Below are 14,722 nucleotides of genomic sequence, written 5' to 3' on the forward strand. Positions count from 1 at the left end.
TGAACACTGATCCCCACAAACACTGATCCCCCTAACATATTTCACTGAACACTGATCCCCCTAAACACTGATCCCCCTAACATATTTCACTGAACACTGAGCTGGAAAGCTAAACCCACTAATAGTAATCCCTAACATTGGGGATAGCAGTGCTGACCCCAGTCACCCCAAAAGGCCAACTTCTAATGTGTGTGTGTCTGTGTGTGTGTGTGTAGTCGTGTGTATCAGATGAGTAAGTTGTACCTGTATGCACCTTCTGCCGGCCTCTACACCTGCCCACTGGCCATGACTGATGGAGCTGCCAAAGTCATAGAGGTAACACACACACACACACAGAAGTGATTGATCACTTACTACAGCTGAAGAGAGAGAGAGAGTGTGTGTGTGTGTGTGTGTGTGTGTGTGTAGTCTCTGGGCATACCTGTTAGGGAGGTGTTTGAGCGTCTGACCACGCGAGACGAGAAAAGATTCTGGACATCGGGTCAGTGGATGACGGAGAGAAGGGGAGGATCGGATGTTGGTATGACCCACACATACACACACACAGGTTAACAGTTGTTCTGATGCTGTTGTAACTGGGTGTGTGGTTGCCATAGCAAACGGGACAGAGACGGTTGCCCAGCGACAGGAGGATGGGTCGTACCGGCTGCACGGGTTTAAGTGGTTCACTTCAGCAACGGACGCTGACATCACGCTCACACTCGCTCGCATCGCAGATCACCATGGCAACACCATACAGGTACACACACACACATTCTTGCATCATAGATGATCATGGCAACACCATACTGGTACACACACACACCCAAAGGTAGTGTGTTGATGTCTGTGTGTTGCTCCGCCCCCAGGGCAGTGTGGGCGTGTCCCTGTTCTGTGCAGAGGTGTGGGACTCTGAGGGCCGGACTAACGGAGTGGAGATCCAGAGGCTGAAGGATAAACTCGGTACACGGCAGATGCCCACTGCAGAGCTGCTGCTGGACGGCATGAGGGCACGACTGGTACATACACACAAACACACACTTACACACATGCACACTCACTCTCTCTCACACACACACTTTTGTGGTTAACCAGTAAGGTTATCATGGTGATAAATCCCAGAAGTCTCTCTCTCTCTGTTACTGCAATAATTCATCTATTTATTTGTGTAATTTTACTCTTATCTTCAGCCTGAGGGTTTAAACTCCTGTGTGTAACGTTACTGTTGATGTGGTTACCACTGAAGAGACACAGGATATGGCAGGTCTGTGTAGTCTGTTTTCCCGTATCTGGATCAGTAGTGGAATTCTGCATGCCAAGGTTCTCTCTATCGTTAGTCCATGTAGGCCATGAATTCAAGGAAATAAGAGCACTAAGTCATGCATGCTCAGGCTGAGAGTTCTACCCTTTCTTCTGGAGGAACCAATCTTTCTGCGGGAATTCTGACCTTTCAATCTTCAGTTCTGACCTGTCCTGCTGGAGTTCTGACCTGTCTTACTGGAGTTCTGACCTGTCCTGCTGGAGTTCTGACCTGTCTTACTGGAGTTCTGACCTGTCTTACTGGAGTTCTGACCTGTCCTGCTGGAGTTCTGACCTGTCTTACTGGAGTTCTGACCTGTCCTGCTGGAGTTCTGACCTGTCTTACTGGAGTTCTGACCTGTCTTGCTGGAGTTCTGACCTGTCCTGCTGGAGTTCTGACCTGTCCTGCTGGAGTTCTGACCTGTCTTACTGGAGTTCTGACCTGTCCTGCTGGGGTTGTTACCTGTCTTACTGGAATCTTGAAACTGCCCTTTTTTAATGGGAATTCTGACCTTTCATAAGGAATGCTGAGGCAGATGTAATGTTAATAATTGTCTCTCGCTCTCTGTAGTTGTCAGAGGAGGGAAGGGGCGTGGCCTCTATCGCCAACATGCTGACTCTGACTCGCATCCATAACACCGTGTCTGCTGTCGCTGCCATGAGGAGGTGTGAACACACACACACATACATGTGTGTGTATGTGTGTGTGTATATATATATATATACACACATACAAGTATACAAGTCAACACAGAGGCATTGTTGTGTGTGTGTGTGTGTGTGTTAGAATAATCCAGTTGGGCAGGGAATACTCCACTAAGCGGATTGTGTTTGGAAAACTGCTGAAGGATCATCCACTGCACGTACAGACACTCAGCAGACTGGAGGTACACACACAAACTTCGTGCACACACACACACACACACACCTACTCTGTTTATAATGATATTTGATGGTAATATTAAATACGATTATTCAGCAGCACATTCTGCACAATGAAGCCGTTATGCTTGCTAATTGCGTTGCCATAGTAACGGATAGCATGTGTTTTTTTAACTACAGTCAGCCTATGCTAATGTTAATTGATGACACACATGTAAATGAATGTACAAGTACAGAATACTTTTTTAAATGGAACATTAATGTACTGCACTGTTACACACATACACACAAACATTTTTTTAATGTGCGCTTATTTGCTACTCTGCCAGTCTTTTTGGATGCATTTATAATAACTGTGTGTGTGTGTTTCAGGTAGAGACTCGGGCTGCGTTTCTGTTGATGATGGAACTGTGTCAACTTTTGGGACGAGATGAAACAGGAACAGCAACAGAGCGAGACACACACCTTCTGAGACTGCTTACACCTGTGGCTAAATTATACACTGGCAAACAGGTACACACACACACACACACACACACACACACACACTAATCAGCCACAATGTGTACAAAAATATTTTAAAAACTGAAACCTTAACCAATAGTAAAAGAAGACTTGTCTGTACCTGTTGAAGACCCGGGATGTTTATGAGAAGATCCCATGTGATCCCACATGTTGATGTTCTAAGTGTTTCTCTGAACTGTACTAGTGCTCCCAGTGTTTAGAAGAAGCTGCTGGAAAGGAAAAGAACCGACCAATAACTAACCTCAGATTCAAGAGAAATCGGTCCAGGAAGAGTGAGCAGACCTGTAAAGCTTATAGAGTTCAGGACCCTGTCCCCATCACTCCATCACTCCCCCTGTCCTGTCCTGTCCCATCTCTATCCCTGTCCTGTCCCCATCACTACCCCTATCCTGTCCCATCACTACCCCTGTCCTGTCCCATCTCTATCCCTGTCCTGTCCCCATCACTACCCCTATCCTGTCCCATCACTACCCCTGTCCTGTCCCATCTCTATCCCTGTCCTGTCCCCATCACTACCCCTATCCTGTCCCATCACTACCCCTGTCCTGTCCCATCTCTATCCCTGTCCTGTCCCCATCACTACCCCTGTCCTGTCCCATCACTACCCCTGTCCTGTCCCATCTCTATCCCTGTCCTGTCCCATCTCTATCCCTGTCCTGTCCCCATCACTACCCCTATCCTGTCCCATCACTACCCCTGTCCTGTCCCATCTCTATCCCTGTCCTGTCCCCATCACTACCCCTATCCTGTCCCATCACTACCCCTGTCCTGTCCCATCTCTATCCCTGTCCTGTCCCCATCACTACCCCTATCCTGTCCCATCACTACCCCTGTCCTGTCCCATCTCTATCCCTGTCCTGTCCCCATCACTACCCCTGTCCTGTCCCATCTCTATCCCTGTCCTGTCCCCATCACTACCCCTGTCCTGTCCCATCTCTATCCCTGTCCTGTCCCATCTCTATCCCTGTCCTGTCCCCATCTCTATCCCTGTCCTGTCCCCATCTCTATCCCTGTCCTGTCCCATCTCTATCCCTGTCCTGTCCCATCACTATCCCTGTCCTGTCCCATCTCTATCCCTGTCCTATCCCCATCACTATCCCTGTCCTGTCCCCATCACTACCCCTGTCCTGTCCCATCTCTATCCCTGTCCTGTCCCCATCACTACCCCTGTCCTGTCCCCATCACTACCCCTGTCCCATCTCTATCCCTGTCCTGTCCCCATCACTTGTCCTGTCCCCATCACTACCCCTGTCCTGTCCCCATCACTACCCCTGTCCCATCTCTATCCCTGTCCTGTCCCCATCGCTACCCCTGTCCTGTCCCTTCTCTACCCCTGTCCTGTCCCCATCACTACCCCTGTCCCATCTCTATCCCTGTCCTGTCCCCATCACTACCCCTGTCCCATCTCTATCCCTGTCCTGTCCCATCTCTATCCCTGTCCTGTCCCATCTCTATTCCTGTCCTGTCCCCATCACTACCCCTGTCCCATCTCTATCCCTGTCCTGTCCCCATTGCTACCCCTGTCCTGTCCCTTCTCTACCCCTGTCCTGTCCCCATCACTACCCCTGTCCCATCTCTATCCCTGTCCTGTCCCCATCACTACCCCTGTCCCATCTCTATCCCTGTCCTGTCCCATCTCTATCCCTGTCCTGTCCCCATCACTACCCCTGTCCTGTCCCCATCACTACCCCTGTCCCATCTCTATCCCTGTCCTGTCCCATCTCTATCCCTGTCCTGTCCCCATCACTACCCCTGTCCTGTCCCCATCACTACCCCTGTCCCATCTCTATCCCTGTCCTGTCCCCATCGCTACCCCTGTCCTGTCCCTTCTCTACCCCTGTCCTGTCCCCATCACTACCCCTGTCCCATCTCTATCCCTGTCCTGTCCCCATCACTACCCCTGTCCCATCTCTATCCCTGTCCTGTCCCATCTCTATCCCTGTCCTGTCCCCATCACTATCCCTGTCCTATCCCCATCACTACCCCTGTCCTGTCCCCATCTCTACCCCTGTCCTGTCCCCATCACTACCCCTGTCCTGTCCCATCTCTATCCCTGTCCTGTCCCATCTCTATCCCTGTCCTGTCCCCATCACTACCCCTGTCCTGTCCCCATCACTAACCCTGTCCCCATCACTACCCCTGTCCTGTCCCCATCACTACCCCTGTCCCATCTCTATCCCTGTCCTGTCCCATCTCTATCCCTGTCCTGTCCCCATCACTACCCCTGTCCTGTCCCCATCACTACCCCTGTCCCATCTCTATCCCTGTCCTGTCCCCATCGCTACCCCTGTCCTGTCCCTTCTCTACCCCTGTCCTGTCCCCATCACTACCCCTGTCCCATCTCTATCCCTGTCCTGTCCCCATCACTACCCCTGTCCCATCTCTATCCCTGCCTGTCCCATCTCTATCCCTGTCCTGTCCCATCTCTATCCCTGTCCTGTCCCCATCACTACCACTGTCATCTCTACCCCTCTCCTGTCCCCATCCCTCCTGTCCTGTCCCCATCTCTGTACCTGTGTCCTATTTCTATTCTCTCTAATGCAGTATCTCCCATACCCCATGTTTGATTTGCTAACATAACTGTACATGCTAGCAAACTGAATATCGATCTGTGTTTGTGTGTGTGTATGTATATATGTGTGTATGTGCGTATGTGTGTGTTTCAGGCAGTTTCTGTGGTGTCAGAGGGATTGGAGTGTTTTGGGGGTCAAGGTTATATTGAGGACACGGGACTGCCTGCCCTGCTACGAGATGCACAGGTGCACACACTCTCTCTCTCACACACGCACACACACACACACACACGATGGTGAAACAATTTGGCCTAAACTTTCTTTTAATCTCAGTGTGTGTCAGACGCGTTAATCTCTGTAATAGTGATATATCTTATTGTTTTCTCTGAAATCCCCCCCTCCACACACATACAGCTATCTGTCTCTATCTGTATCCTTATTGTTCAGTGTGCGAAAGTTATATTAATGTGTGTGTGCGTGTGTGTGTGTAGGTGTTGAGTATATGGGAAGGCACCACTAATGTTCTCTCGCTGGATGTTCTGCGCTCAATTTCTAAATCCTCAGGACGTGTACTGCAGGCCTTCTTCTCTGATGTGGAGGTGAGATAACACACACACATACACTCGCGTGAACACACACACACACGGGTGTTATCTGGGCACGGATATTGCAGAACACATTGTGAATGCAGTAGCAGCAGTGTGTGTATCTGTGGAGTGCACACCTGCATGCATAAGCAGCGCACACACACACACACACACGCACGTCTTCATGCTGATCATACCTTAATATGCTAATTGATTAACGAGGTTGGTTAGCACTGTATTGTAGCGTTCAGTCACACATGTAATTATGCGAGGTTAATTACGATAATTAGCATTTAGTGACTAGCAGTGCTTTTAGTCAGGGAAGGTCCTCATGGTTCTGCGTTAATGTTTGTCTAATGCTGCATTAGCTGTTCTTATTTCCCGTGTTCGAGCAGTATTGTAAATGTTAAGCTAGTTTTTATCAGCTGAAATCATCCATATGGTTACATGCTGCACACACATGCAAATTAAATAAAAATATTCCTTAATTGAAGAAAAAGATTGGTAGCTAACTAGAGTTATGTTGTGCATTAGCTAAGCAAAAAATATAAAATATTGCTATCTGGTTAGCTTAACATGAAGAAGATAAGCATAGAGAGTAGTAGTTAGCTACGATAGTGCTATTAAATAAAGTATTAAATAAATTAAGGGTTTTTTTTTTTTAATTTGGTAAGCTTTACCTTCATAGCATGGGTAGCTAGCTAGGTAACATTTCCATAAAATATTATGGTATTAACAGTAGCCAGCTGGCTAGCGCTATACCAACAGAACAAAGATAAATAACTTACACACTCTGTATTCTGCAGGTTTTTTTTGCAAGTTTGGTGCAAATCAAAAGTTTCACTCACCATTTCATTATTAAATGTGTTTTATCAGCGGATTTCTCCAGCTGCTGAAGGAATGTGACATGATTTATCATTCCAATTTTATTCAAATCTTTTTCGGAGAACTTCTAAGTATTGCGCTAATGAAGTGTAAAGCTAGCACAATGTGTTTTCATTAAGTAATCTATCACTGCTTATAGAAAACAAGTGTTTAAGTTTGTGTGTGTGTGTGTGTGTGCAGGAGCGATTGCGTGTTGCCGGTCCCACCCTGCATCCCGCAGTACAGAGTCTGAGCTCGTCTCTGTCTGGTTTAGCTCAGTTCATCCAGACTGCAGAGTCTCATCCACCAGAAAGCCTTCAGCTTGCAGCAAGAGACCTAGCATATAGCATCGCACGCATTTACATGGGTAACACACACACACACACACACACACACACAAACACACTCTCATACTGTAATTATTTCACTAAAGAAGATAGCAAGAAGTTACTAGATTATCACAGCTAAACATAAACACTTTACATAGCTCCGTCAAATACGATATTAAAGTATATCCGCAAGCAGCAATTTACGGGCTCAAGCACCAGGAGCGCCGCAGTCTCTGTTTCAGCAGCCAGTTATCACCATGCGGATGTTATTACACTTCATCACCGAACATCCACATGAGCTTTGACCCACATTGCGTAATGTACAGTGGAGTTATCACACTTCCTGTTTGCACTGCGTGACATGTTAATGTCATGCTGGTCCAGATTACAAGCTAATATGATGGATAGATTGGCATAATGCTGATTAAATTTAGTTAAGATTTGACAATCCCTGTAGGAGGAGTGTTAAAAGGCTTTGTGTGTGTGTGTGTGTGTGTGTGTGTGTGTAGGAGCTCTGTTGGTGGATCATGCCTCATGGGAAGGAGCTTCACACCCAGATGTCTATGCTGCTCTGAGGTAAAGTGTTTGTTTGTATTTTGTAATATCTAACTCCCCCTTTCTGGTTCTCTTTGGAATTGGTCCTTTTGGTATCTTCTGCTTCTCGTATTCTTTTCATTGGATTGTACCATTGCTCCAGATGTCCCCCTGTTTCAACACTAATTATTTATGCTCCTTATTTATTCTGAATCCGATCTGAAAGCTCTACAGGTTCGTACCACGCATTGTGTAGTTCCTCAGGAAATTCTGACTCGTGTTCCCTGCAAAAGTTCTTGTATGTGATCCCTACTACTGGCTTCGTCCATGTTGCTGAACTCTGTTATTAGTACGGTGTAAGGTTATTGTTGGATTTACTTCTTACTTGGACTTTTCACACACTTCTAGCTTGCAAATAGCTGTTTTTAGCCTCATCAGGACTTGCTGCCAAACACTGTGAATTTTATAGTGTCTAAGACGAGGCATCAGCAAGGGTGCATCTTTTGTACCTTGAGTTAAAGAATCTACATGATGTACTTTTGAAATGTTCAGCATATTGAACTGGACTGCCACAACATCCCAGGACAGTACAGGACAGTACCTCTCCCCACCAGCAGAGGGCAGATCTGTTGGTTTGAATCAGTTGATCATTTCCTGTTTACTTCCTGGTTTGCTCACTATATAAGCAGTAATCATTGCAAAATCTTGCTTATCATTCTTATGAACCGTGTTTTCTCCTTTTGTTTCATGACTTCTGATTGTATTTCAGTAAACATGGAGTCTCACTCTTCCACCAGGGCAGGTTGGTTACGTGGACCTTAGGGAACAGCGTGTGTGTACATTTACGTTGTGTTTTCCTTTGGACATGTTGTTGTTCTGATGGTGTCCTGTCTGGGATGCACTGACCCCATTATGCAGTCATGGCTGAGGACAACATCCAACCTTCTGCTGCTCCAGAGACTCCAAGTACACTGTCATTATCACATGTTTATATTCCCATAAAGCACTGCACAGTCACTCCATCAATCACATTTCCATCTACTCACTTTACTGCCATCTTTACTCTCCTATGTAACCACTTCCTCAGAAAGAACGCAGCCTTATCACATAGATTAATTCTGGAATATAATGTAGATAAGTTATTCTTTTTTATTGCCTTCTCCATCTAAACCTAAATAAGCTCCACTATTACACTCAGTGTTCCTCAAGGCCCGCTTCTTGGTTTATTGCTTTTTATGTCTCTCCTGTGCTTTCAACATTCAAGTTTATCTTGTGGCTGAACTTAAAACACACATCTGATTTGTGTAATTTCCTGTCTGTGGGAAATTAATTAATTAGGAGATGAATATGTTCCTCAGTGTGAGCCATTACTGATTCGCTCCAACGCAGTTCATAAAAAATATCAACCCATACGGAGAGTTTAAATGGTCTGTATTGATCTACTTTGATTGAAAGTTTAAGAAATGGCTTGATGTGTGTTCGGGTGTCGAGGATGGAACGAGAAACGTTTAACTAGTTTCTGAATTTAAAATGTACAAGTCTGAATTTGAATGATTTAGTTGGATCATTACATCTGGGGAGCACAGGCTCCACTCCTCACGGGCTCCACTCCTCACGGGCTCCACTCCTCACGTGCTCCGCTCCTCACGGGGTCCGCTCCTCACGTGGCACGCTCCTCACGTGGCACGCTCCTCACAGGGTCTGCTCCTCTCAGGTCCCGCTCCTCACGTGGTCCGCTCCTCACGTGGTCCGCTCCTCTCAGGTCCCGCTCCTCACGTGGTCCGCTCCTCACGGGGTCCGCTCCTCTCAGGTCCCGCTCCTCATGTGGCCCGCTCCTCACGTGGCCCCGCTCCTCATGTGGCCCCGCTCCTCACGGGGTCTGCTCCTCTCAGGTCCCGCTCCTCACGTGGTCCGCTCCTCACGTGGTCCGCTCCTCACGGGGTCCGCTCCTCTCAGGTCCCGCTCCTCACGTGGCCCGCTCCTCACGGGGTCCGCTCCTCTCAGGTCCCGCTCCACACTTGGTCCCGCTCCTCACGTGTACCCGCTCCCCACAGTCACCGTTTCAGACAATAAGCCTCTGCTGTAGTGTTCTGAAAAATTTGAAGCAGCGTTTGAAGAAATTAATGTGAAATGGTTTGTGACACCCAAATCTGATTATTATCTAATTTAATTTGAAAACTCGAACACAAGTTCAAGCTTAGAGTAAAATTTCAATTTGCTGTAATTCATCTACAAAACATTACTTACATATAAACACACAATAATTCAGATTTGTAAAATTTAAATTCACATTGTATTGGCATGCTTTTCATTCTGTAGATGAGGGGTGTACACAGACACTCTCTCTCTCTCACACACACACACACACACACACACACACACACACTTCTGAGGCTCAGGCTGGAGTACTCGTATTTAATTCATGTTTCACGTTTCATTCGTGGTTTAATAATTTCATACAGGGTTTATCAGGAACATCAGGAATATCGGAGTGTGTTCGGTCCTGAAGGGCACATGAGGAGTGTGTTCTGTCCTGAAGGGCACATGAGGAGTGTGTTCTGTCCTGAAGGGCACATGAGGAGTGTGTTCTGTCCTGAAGGGCACATGAGGAGTGTGTTCGGTCCTGAAGGGCACATGAGGAGTGTGTTCTGTCCTGAAGGGCACATGAGGAGTGTGTACGGTCCTGAAGGGCACATGAGGAGTGTGTACGGTCCTGAAGGGCACATGAGGAGTGTGTACGGTCCTGAAGGGCACATGAGGAGTGTGTTCTGTCCTGAAGGGCACATGAGGAGTGTGTTCTGTCCTGAAGGGCACATGAGGAGTGTGTACGGTCCTGAAGGGCACATGAGGAGTGTGTACGGTCCTGAAGGGCACATGAGGAGTGTGTACGGTCCTGAAGGGCACATGAGGAGTGTGTACGGTCCTGAAGGGCACATGAGGAGTGTGTTCGGTCCTGAAGGGCACATGAGGAGTGTGTTCGGTCCTGAAGGGCACATGAGGAGTGTGTTCGGTCCTGAAGGGCACATGAGGAGTGTGTTCGGTCCTGAAGGGCACATGAGGAGTGTGTTCTGTCCTGAAGGACACATGAGGAGTGTGTTCTGTCCTGAAGGGCACATGAGGAGTGTGTACGGTCCTGAAGGGCACATGAGGAGTGTGTACGGTCCTGAAGGGCACATGAGGAGTGTGTACGGTCCTGAAGGGCACATGAGGAGTGTGTTCTGTCCTGAAGGGCACATGAGGAGTGTGTTCTGTCCTGAAGGGCACATGAGGAGTGTGTACGGTCCTGAAGGGCACATGAGGAGTGTGTTCTGTCCTGAAGGGCACATGAGGAGTGTGTTCTGTCCTGAAGGGCACATGAGGAGTGTGTACGGTCCTGAAGGGCACATGAGGAGTGTGTACGGTCCTGAAGGGCACATGAGGAGTGTGTACGGTCCTGAAGGGCACATGAGGAGTGTGTTCGGTCCTGAAGGGCACATGAGGAGTGTGTTCGGTCCTGAAGGGCACATGAGGAGTGTGTTCGGTCCTGAAGGGCACATGAGGAGTGTGTTCTGTCCTGAAGGGCACATGAGGAGTGTGTTCTGTCCTGAAGGGCACATGAGGAGTGTGTACGGTCCTGAAGGGCACATGAGGAGTGTGTACGGTCCTGAAGGGCACATGAGGAGTGTGTACGGTCCTGAAGGGCACATGAGGAGTGTGTACGGTCCTGAAGGGCACATGAGGAGTGTGTTCTGTCCTGAAGGGCACATGAGGAGATGTACACGGTGCCTGCAAGTGAATACGAGTTCAAATGTCACATCCGTAAACCTGGAATTACGTAATAAAGCTTGATGTTGATGACTAGAGGATTTCTCTGGAATGGTTATTCTCCTTCTCCTAGTCTAAACCTCCGTTTTATCTCAAAGTTTTGACCTTGTCTGTCTGAGTCTTAATCCCTCGTCCACGTCTCTGTCTCTCGCTGATCGGATTACTGAACTTCTATATCTCTACCAGTTTTAACTCTCTTCATGAACTCTAGGTCAAAATTCAGCCTTTTGGCTTTTTACCAGTTCTCTGTGTAAACATCTGCACTTCACACATTTATAACATTAAATGATTCATTTCTTTCAAATCCATTTGCTCCTTAATTACAAATCTCTTCATGGTTTCAGTGTCAGTCCTCACCTCTGATCTTCTCCTTATCTACCGGCTTGCCTGGACCTTCCAGGTCTTCAAACGTTCACTTCATGTCCTTTCATCTAAACGCTGCAATTCCTGTGATATCCCACAGCTCAGAGCTCTGACCTCGCCAGTGTCGGGACTTCAGCACTTCCGGGTCTGAACAGAACCGTTCTTGTCAGCAGGGAACTGGCTCTTTATGGTGGAAAAGGTCTAAAGTACCGTAGAGTATTCCCGAGCACCGGGCAGAACCTTACAGGAATGTTGTGTTCTTTGTGGATGTTGATCATCAGTGTGCATTTGTTGTCATTGTTGGATATTTCTGTTGTTGATTTCTTTTTCCTGTGACTTATTTTGGTTACCACATCATAAACTCTGGACTCTGATGGGTCAGAAGGAGTTGATTAGTTTTCTATAACAGCAGCTCTGACAGTAGCGCAGGTTTATATTAATGCTCTCATTCTGATACAGGGATGTGTACAGCTCCACATAAACACATAAAAAAGATCACTGATATGTTTTCTGTAAGATGTTTATGTAACATGTATGGAAGGAGTCTCCAGTGTCAGTGCTGTGTAACAGTCAGAGGTGAAGCTGTAACTTTATGTTCTCCCACATCTTCATCACAGATTTACACTTCTGTACTGTTCCTCACTAACACCACACACACTGTGATTCTGATCTCTTATTAACTTGGAGAGAGATTAAAGAGAGAGAGTAAAGAGAGGAAATAAAGAGAATAGAGAGAGGGAATAACGAGAGCCTGGTGAGGGAACGAGTGTATATAGCTGCTATAACGTATATGTGGTGTAAGAGGAATAAAACACTCAGGGACGTGATGTTATTGGAAAATAATCAACTCTGGATGGTAACAGTAACTCTTTATTACTTACAGATCACACACTTGCAGTTTTAGTTAACCTGCAGGAGTTCAGTTACAGACCAACTGTGTGTGTGTGTGTGTGTGTGTGTGTGTAGGTGGTGTGAGCATGATATGTGTCCTGTAGTGAGCGGGGAGATCCGAGGGTGTTACAGCACCAACGCTGCACTGAGTGACTCTCAGCTTGTTTACCAAGGACTGGAGAAGCAGGACCCCTGAGAACACACACACACACACACACACACACACACGATTATATGCACAGGCAAGGTAAAGACTCAGTACACACATCACACACAAGCCTGAACAATATGTAATGACACATTATAATACTAATGTTTATATTAGTGATAGTAATAACTGCAGTTTATTGTGTTGAAGTGTATTTGTGTTGTGGTGAAGATAAAGCTGTTATTTGCTTTATCCTAACAATTAGAGAAGTGTGTTGATTTATTATGATGATTATTTCACACTTACAGTCACAATATAAGTGCACTTTAGTTTCATGGATCTACACAAAACATCCCATAATACTGTAGTAGAGGAATATCAATAAAGTATCTAAATAATTAGCGGAACGGATTTGACCTGTGATTAATTAAAGTGTCACGTGATCTCAGTAAATATATTCACCTGTTCCTGAAAGAACACAGAGTTCTCAGAACCTAAACACACAGCATGAAGATCAACTTCAAAACCAGTTGTGGAAAAAATCTCTTTCAATTCAGTGTTATTAGTGTAGCGTGTTTAACAGTGACATTGTCCCAGAGCAGCGTTACAGAAATATATACATTCAGGATATAGATGTTAAATGTATGAATTTATCTCTAATGAGCAGACAGAGGCGACGGTGGTGAGGAAAAACTCCCTGAGACGATATGAGGAAGAAACCTTGAGAGGAACCAGACTCAAAAGGGAACCCGTCCTCATCTGGGTGACACCGGATAGTGCGATTATAAATAAATACACCCCTTCTGTAAATGTGCTAATGCTACATGCTCAAATGGTGCAGTTGTGTAAGCAGGAAATTCATTACAGTTTCTACAGGAAGTCTGTTGTGTTGAACTTCTCCACTGATCACTGATGGAGACTCGAGTGCAGAACTGTTTGTGGTAATTGTAGTGCTAAAGCTATCACAGCATAACTGTTCATATGAACTGAGGACCAAAGCATCTTTATGGTGTTTAAGTGGAACCGTCCTCAGTAATCTCAGTGATCTTTAGTCTGCACCATGTGGGACATCCTCAGCAGCAGCGTGTGACCTCCAACTGATGAGAACTCCAACCAGAAGTAGAACATCAGGATGGATCAGGCAGGTCCGGAGAGCAGAAGGGGTCAGGATCACTGGCATCTCAGGAGCATCATGTGTAGCTCGACAGAAAGAAAGTGCGAGAGAGAGAGACGTAGAGAGAGAGACGTAGAGAGAGAGGCTCCTCCAAAAATCCATATGAAATCCTGTTTGCAGACTCGGTGTTATTTTGGAAAAAGATTCTCTGGTCCGGTGAGACTGAAAGTGAACTTCTTGTACTTGGCACAATACGCTACATTTAGCAGAAATCCAACAAACTGAGAACGCCATCGCCTCTGTGTAGCACGGTGATGATAGGATCATGTTTAAAGCTACCCTAAACACTTACCCTCTTGGGGATGACTGTGATTGGCCAGGATGCAGGAAGTGTATTGTGATCATTTAGCAAAGGACTAGAAGTGTAGCGCTCCCGTATATATGTGTGTGTGTGTGTGTGCGCGCGTGCACATTTTTTTTGTTATCCGAGCTGATGGATCAATAAACACTCTGCCCTAAAGGTGAACACACTGTCTCCAATTACACCATCACCATCCTTTACTGCTCTCTCTCTCTCTTGCTCTATCTGTTTCACTGTCTTACCTTCTGTCTTACTCTTTTTGTAAAGTTCACCATCATAAAGTGTATGTGTGTGTGTGTGTGTGTGTGTGTGACCTTTCGGTTTGTGGTGTCGAGCAGCTCTTTATCAGCTCTGCTGGGTTACGGCTGATGAGTGGCCTTTCCAGCCACTAACTCTCCCGAACACACACACACACTCGGACTCTCTCTCTGTGTGATTGGTAGCTGGAAATGCCTATAGAACATACAAGATAGCTTTAAACAGCTGTTCTTGTATGTTGACCCAGAGTTAGGGTGTGTGTGTGTGTGTT

General features: G+C 46.5%; 1 protein-coding gene across 2 annotated transcripts in view; it reads left to right on the forward strand.

Moving 5' to 3' along the window:
- LOC128602254 (acyl-CoA dehydrogenase family member 11-like) overlaps positions 1 to 13,194 on the forward strand; it is a 14,826-nt gene extending 1,632 nt beyond the window's left edge. Inside the window, exons 4-15 of one of the 2 annotated variants that reach the window (XM_053615950.1) lie at positions 216 to 315; positions 409 to 520; positions 597 to 739; positions 849 to 998; positions 1,850 to 1,944; positions 2,066 to 2,165; positions 2,533 to 2,673; positions 5,352 to 5,444; positions 5,690 to 5,797; positions 6,851 to 7,016; positions 7,488 to 7,554; positions 12,646 to 13,193. In XM_053615950.1, coding sequence (XP_053471925.1) covers positions 216 to 315; positions 409 to 520; positions 597 to 739; positions 849 to 998; positions 1,850 to 1,944; positions 2,066 to 2,165; positions 2,533 to 2,673; positions 5,352 to 5,444; positions 5,690 to 5,797; positions 6,851 to 7,016; positions 7,488 to 7,554; positions 12,646 to 12,766 — 1,396 coding nt within the window. In that variant the 3' untranslated portion in view covers positions 12,767 to 13,193. Of the gene's footprint in view, positions 1 to 215; positions 316 to 408; positions 521 to 596; positions 740 to 848; positions 999 to 1,849; positions 1,945 to 2,065; positions 2,166 to 2,532; positions 2,674 to 5,351; positions 5,445 to 5,689; positions 5,798 to 6,850; positions 7,017 to 7,487; positions 7,555 to 12,645 lie in introns of both variants that reach the window. The other variant, XM_053615951.1, reaches the window with a different exon arrangement.
- Positions 13,195 to 14,722: the final 1,528 nt, after the last annotated feature.

Source organism: Ictalurus furcatus, chromosome 26 (genome assembly GCF_023375685.1).
Source record: "Ictalurus furcatus strain D&B chromosome 26, Billie_1.0, whole genome shotgun sequence".
NCBI classification, from domain to species: Eukaryota; Metazoa; Chordata; class Actinopteri; order Siluriformes; family Ictaluridae; genus Ictalurus; species Ictalurus furcatus.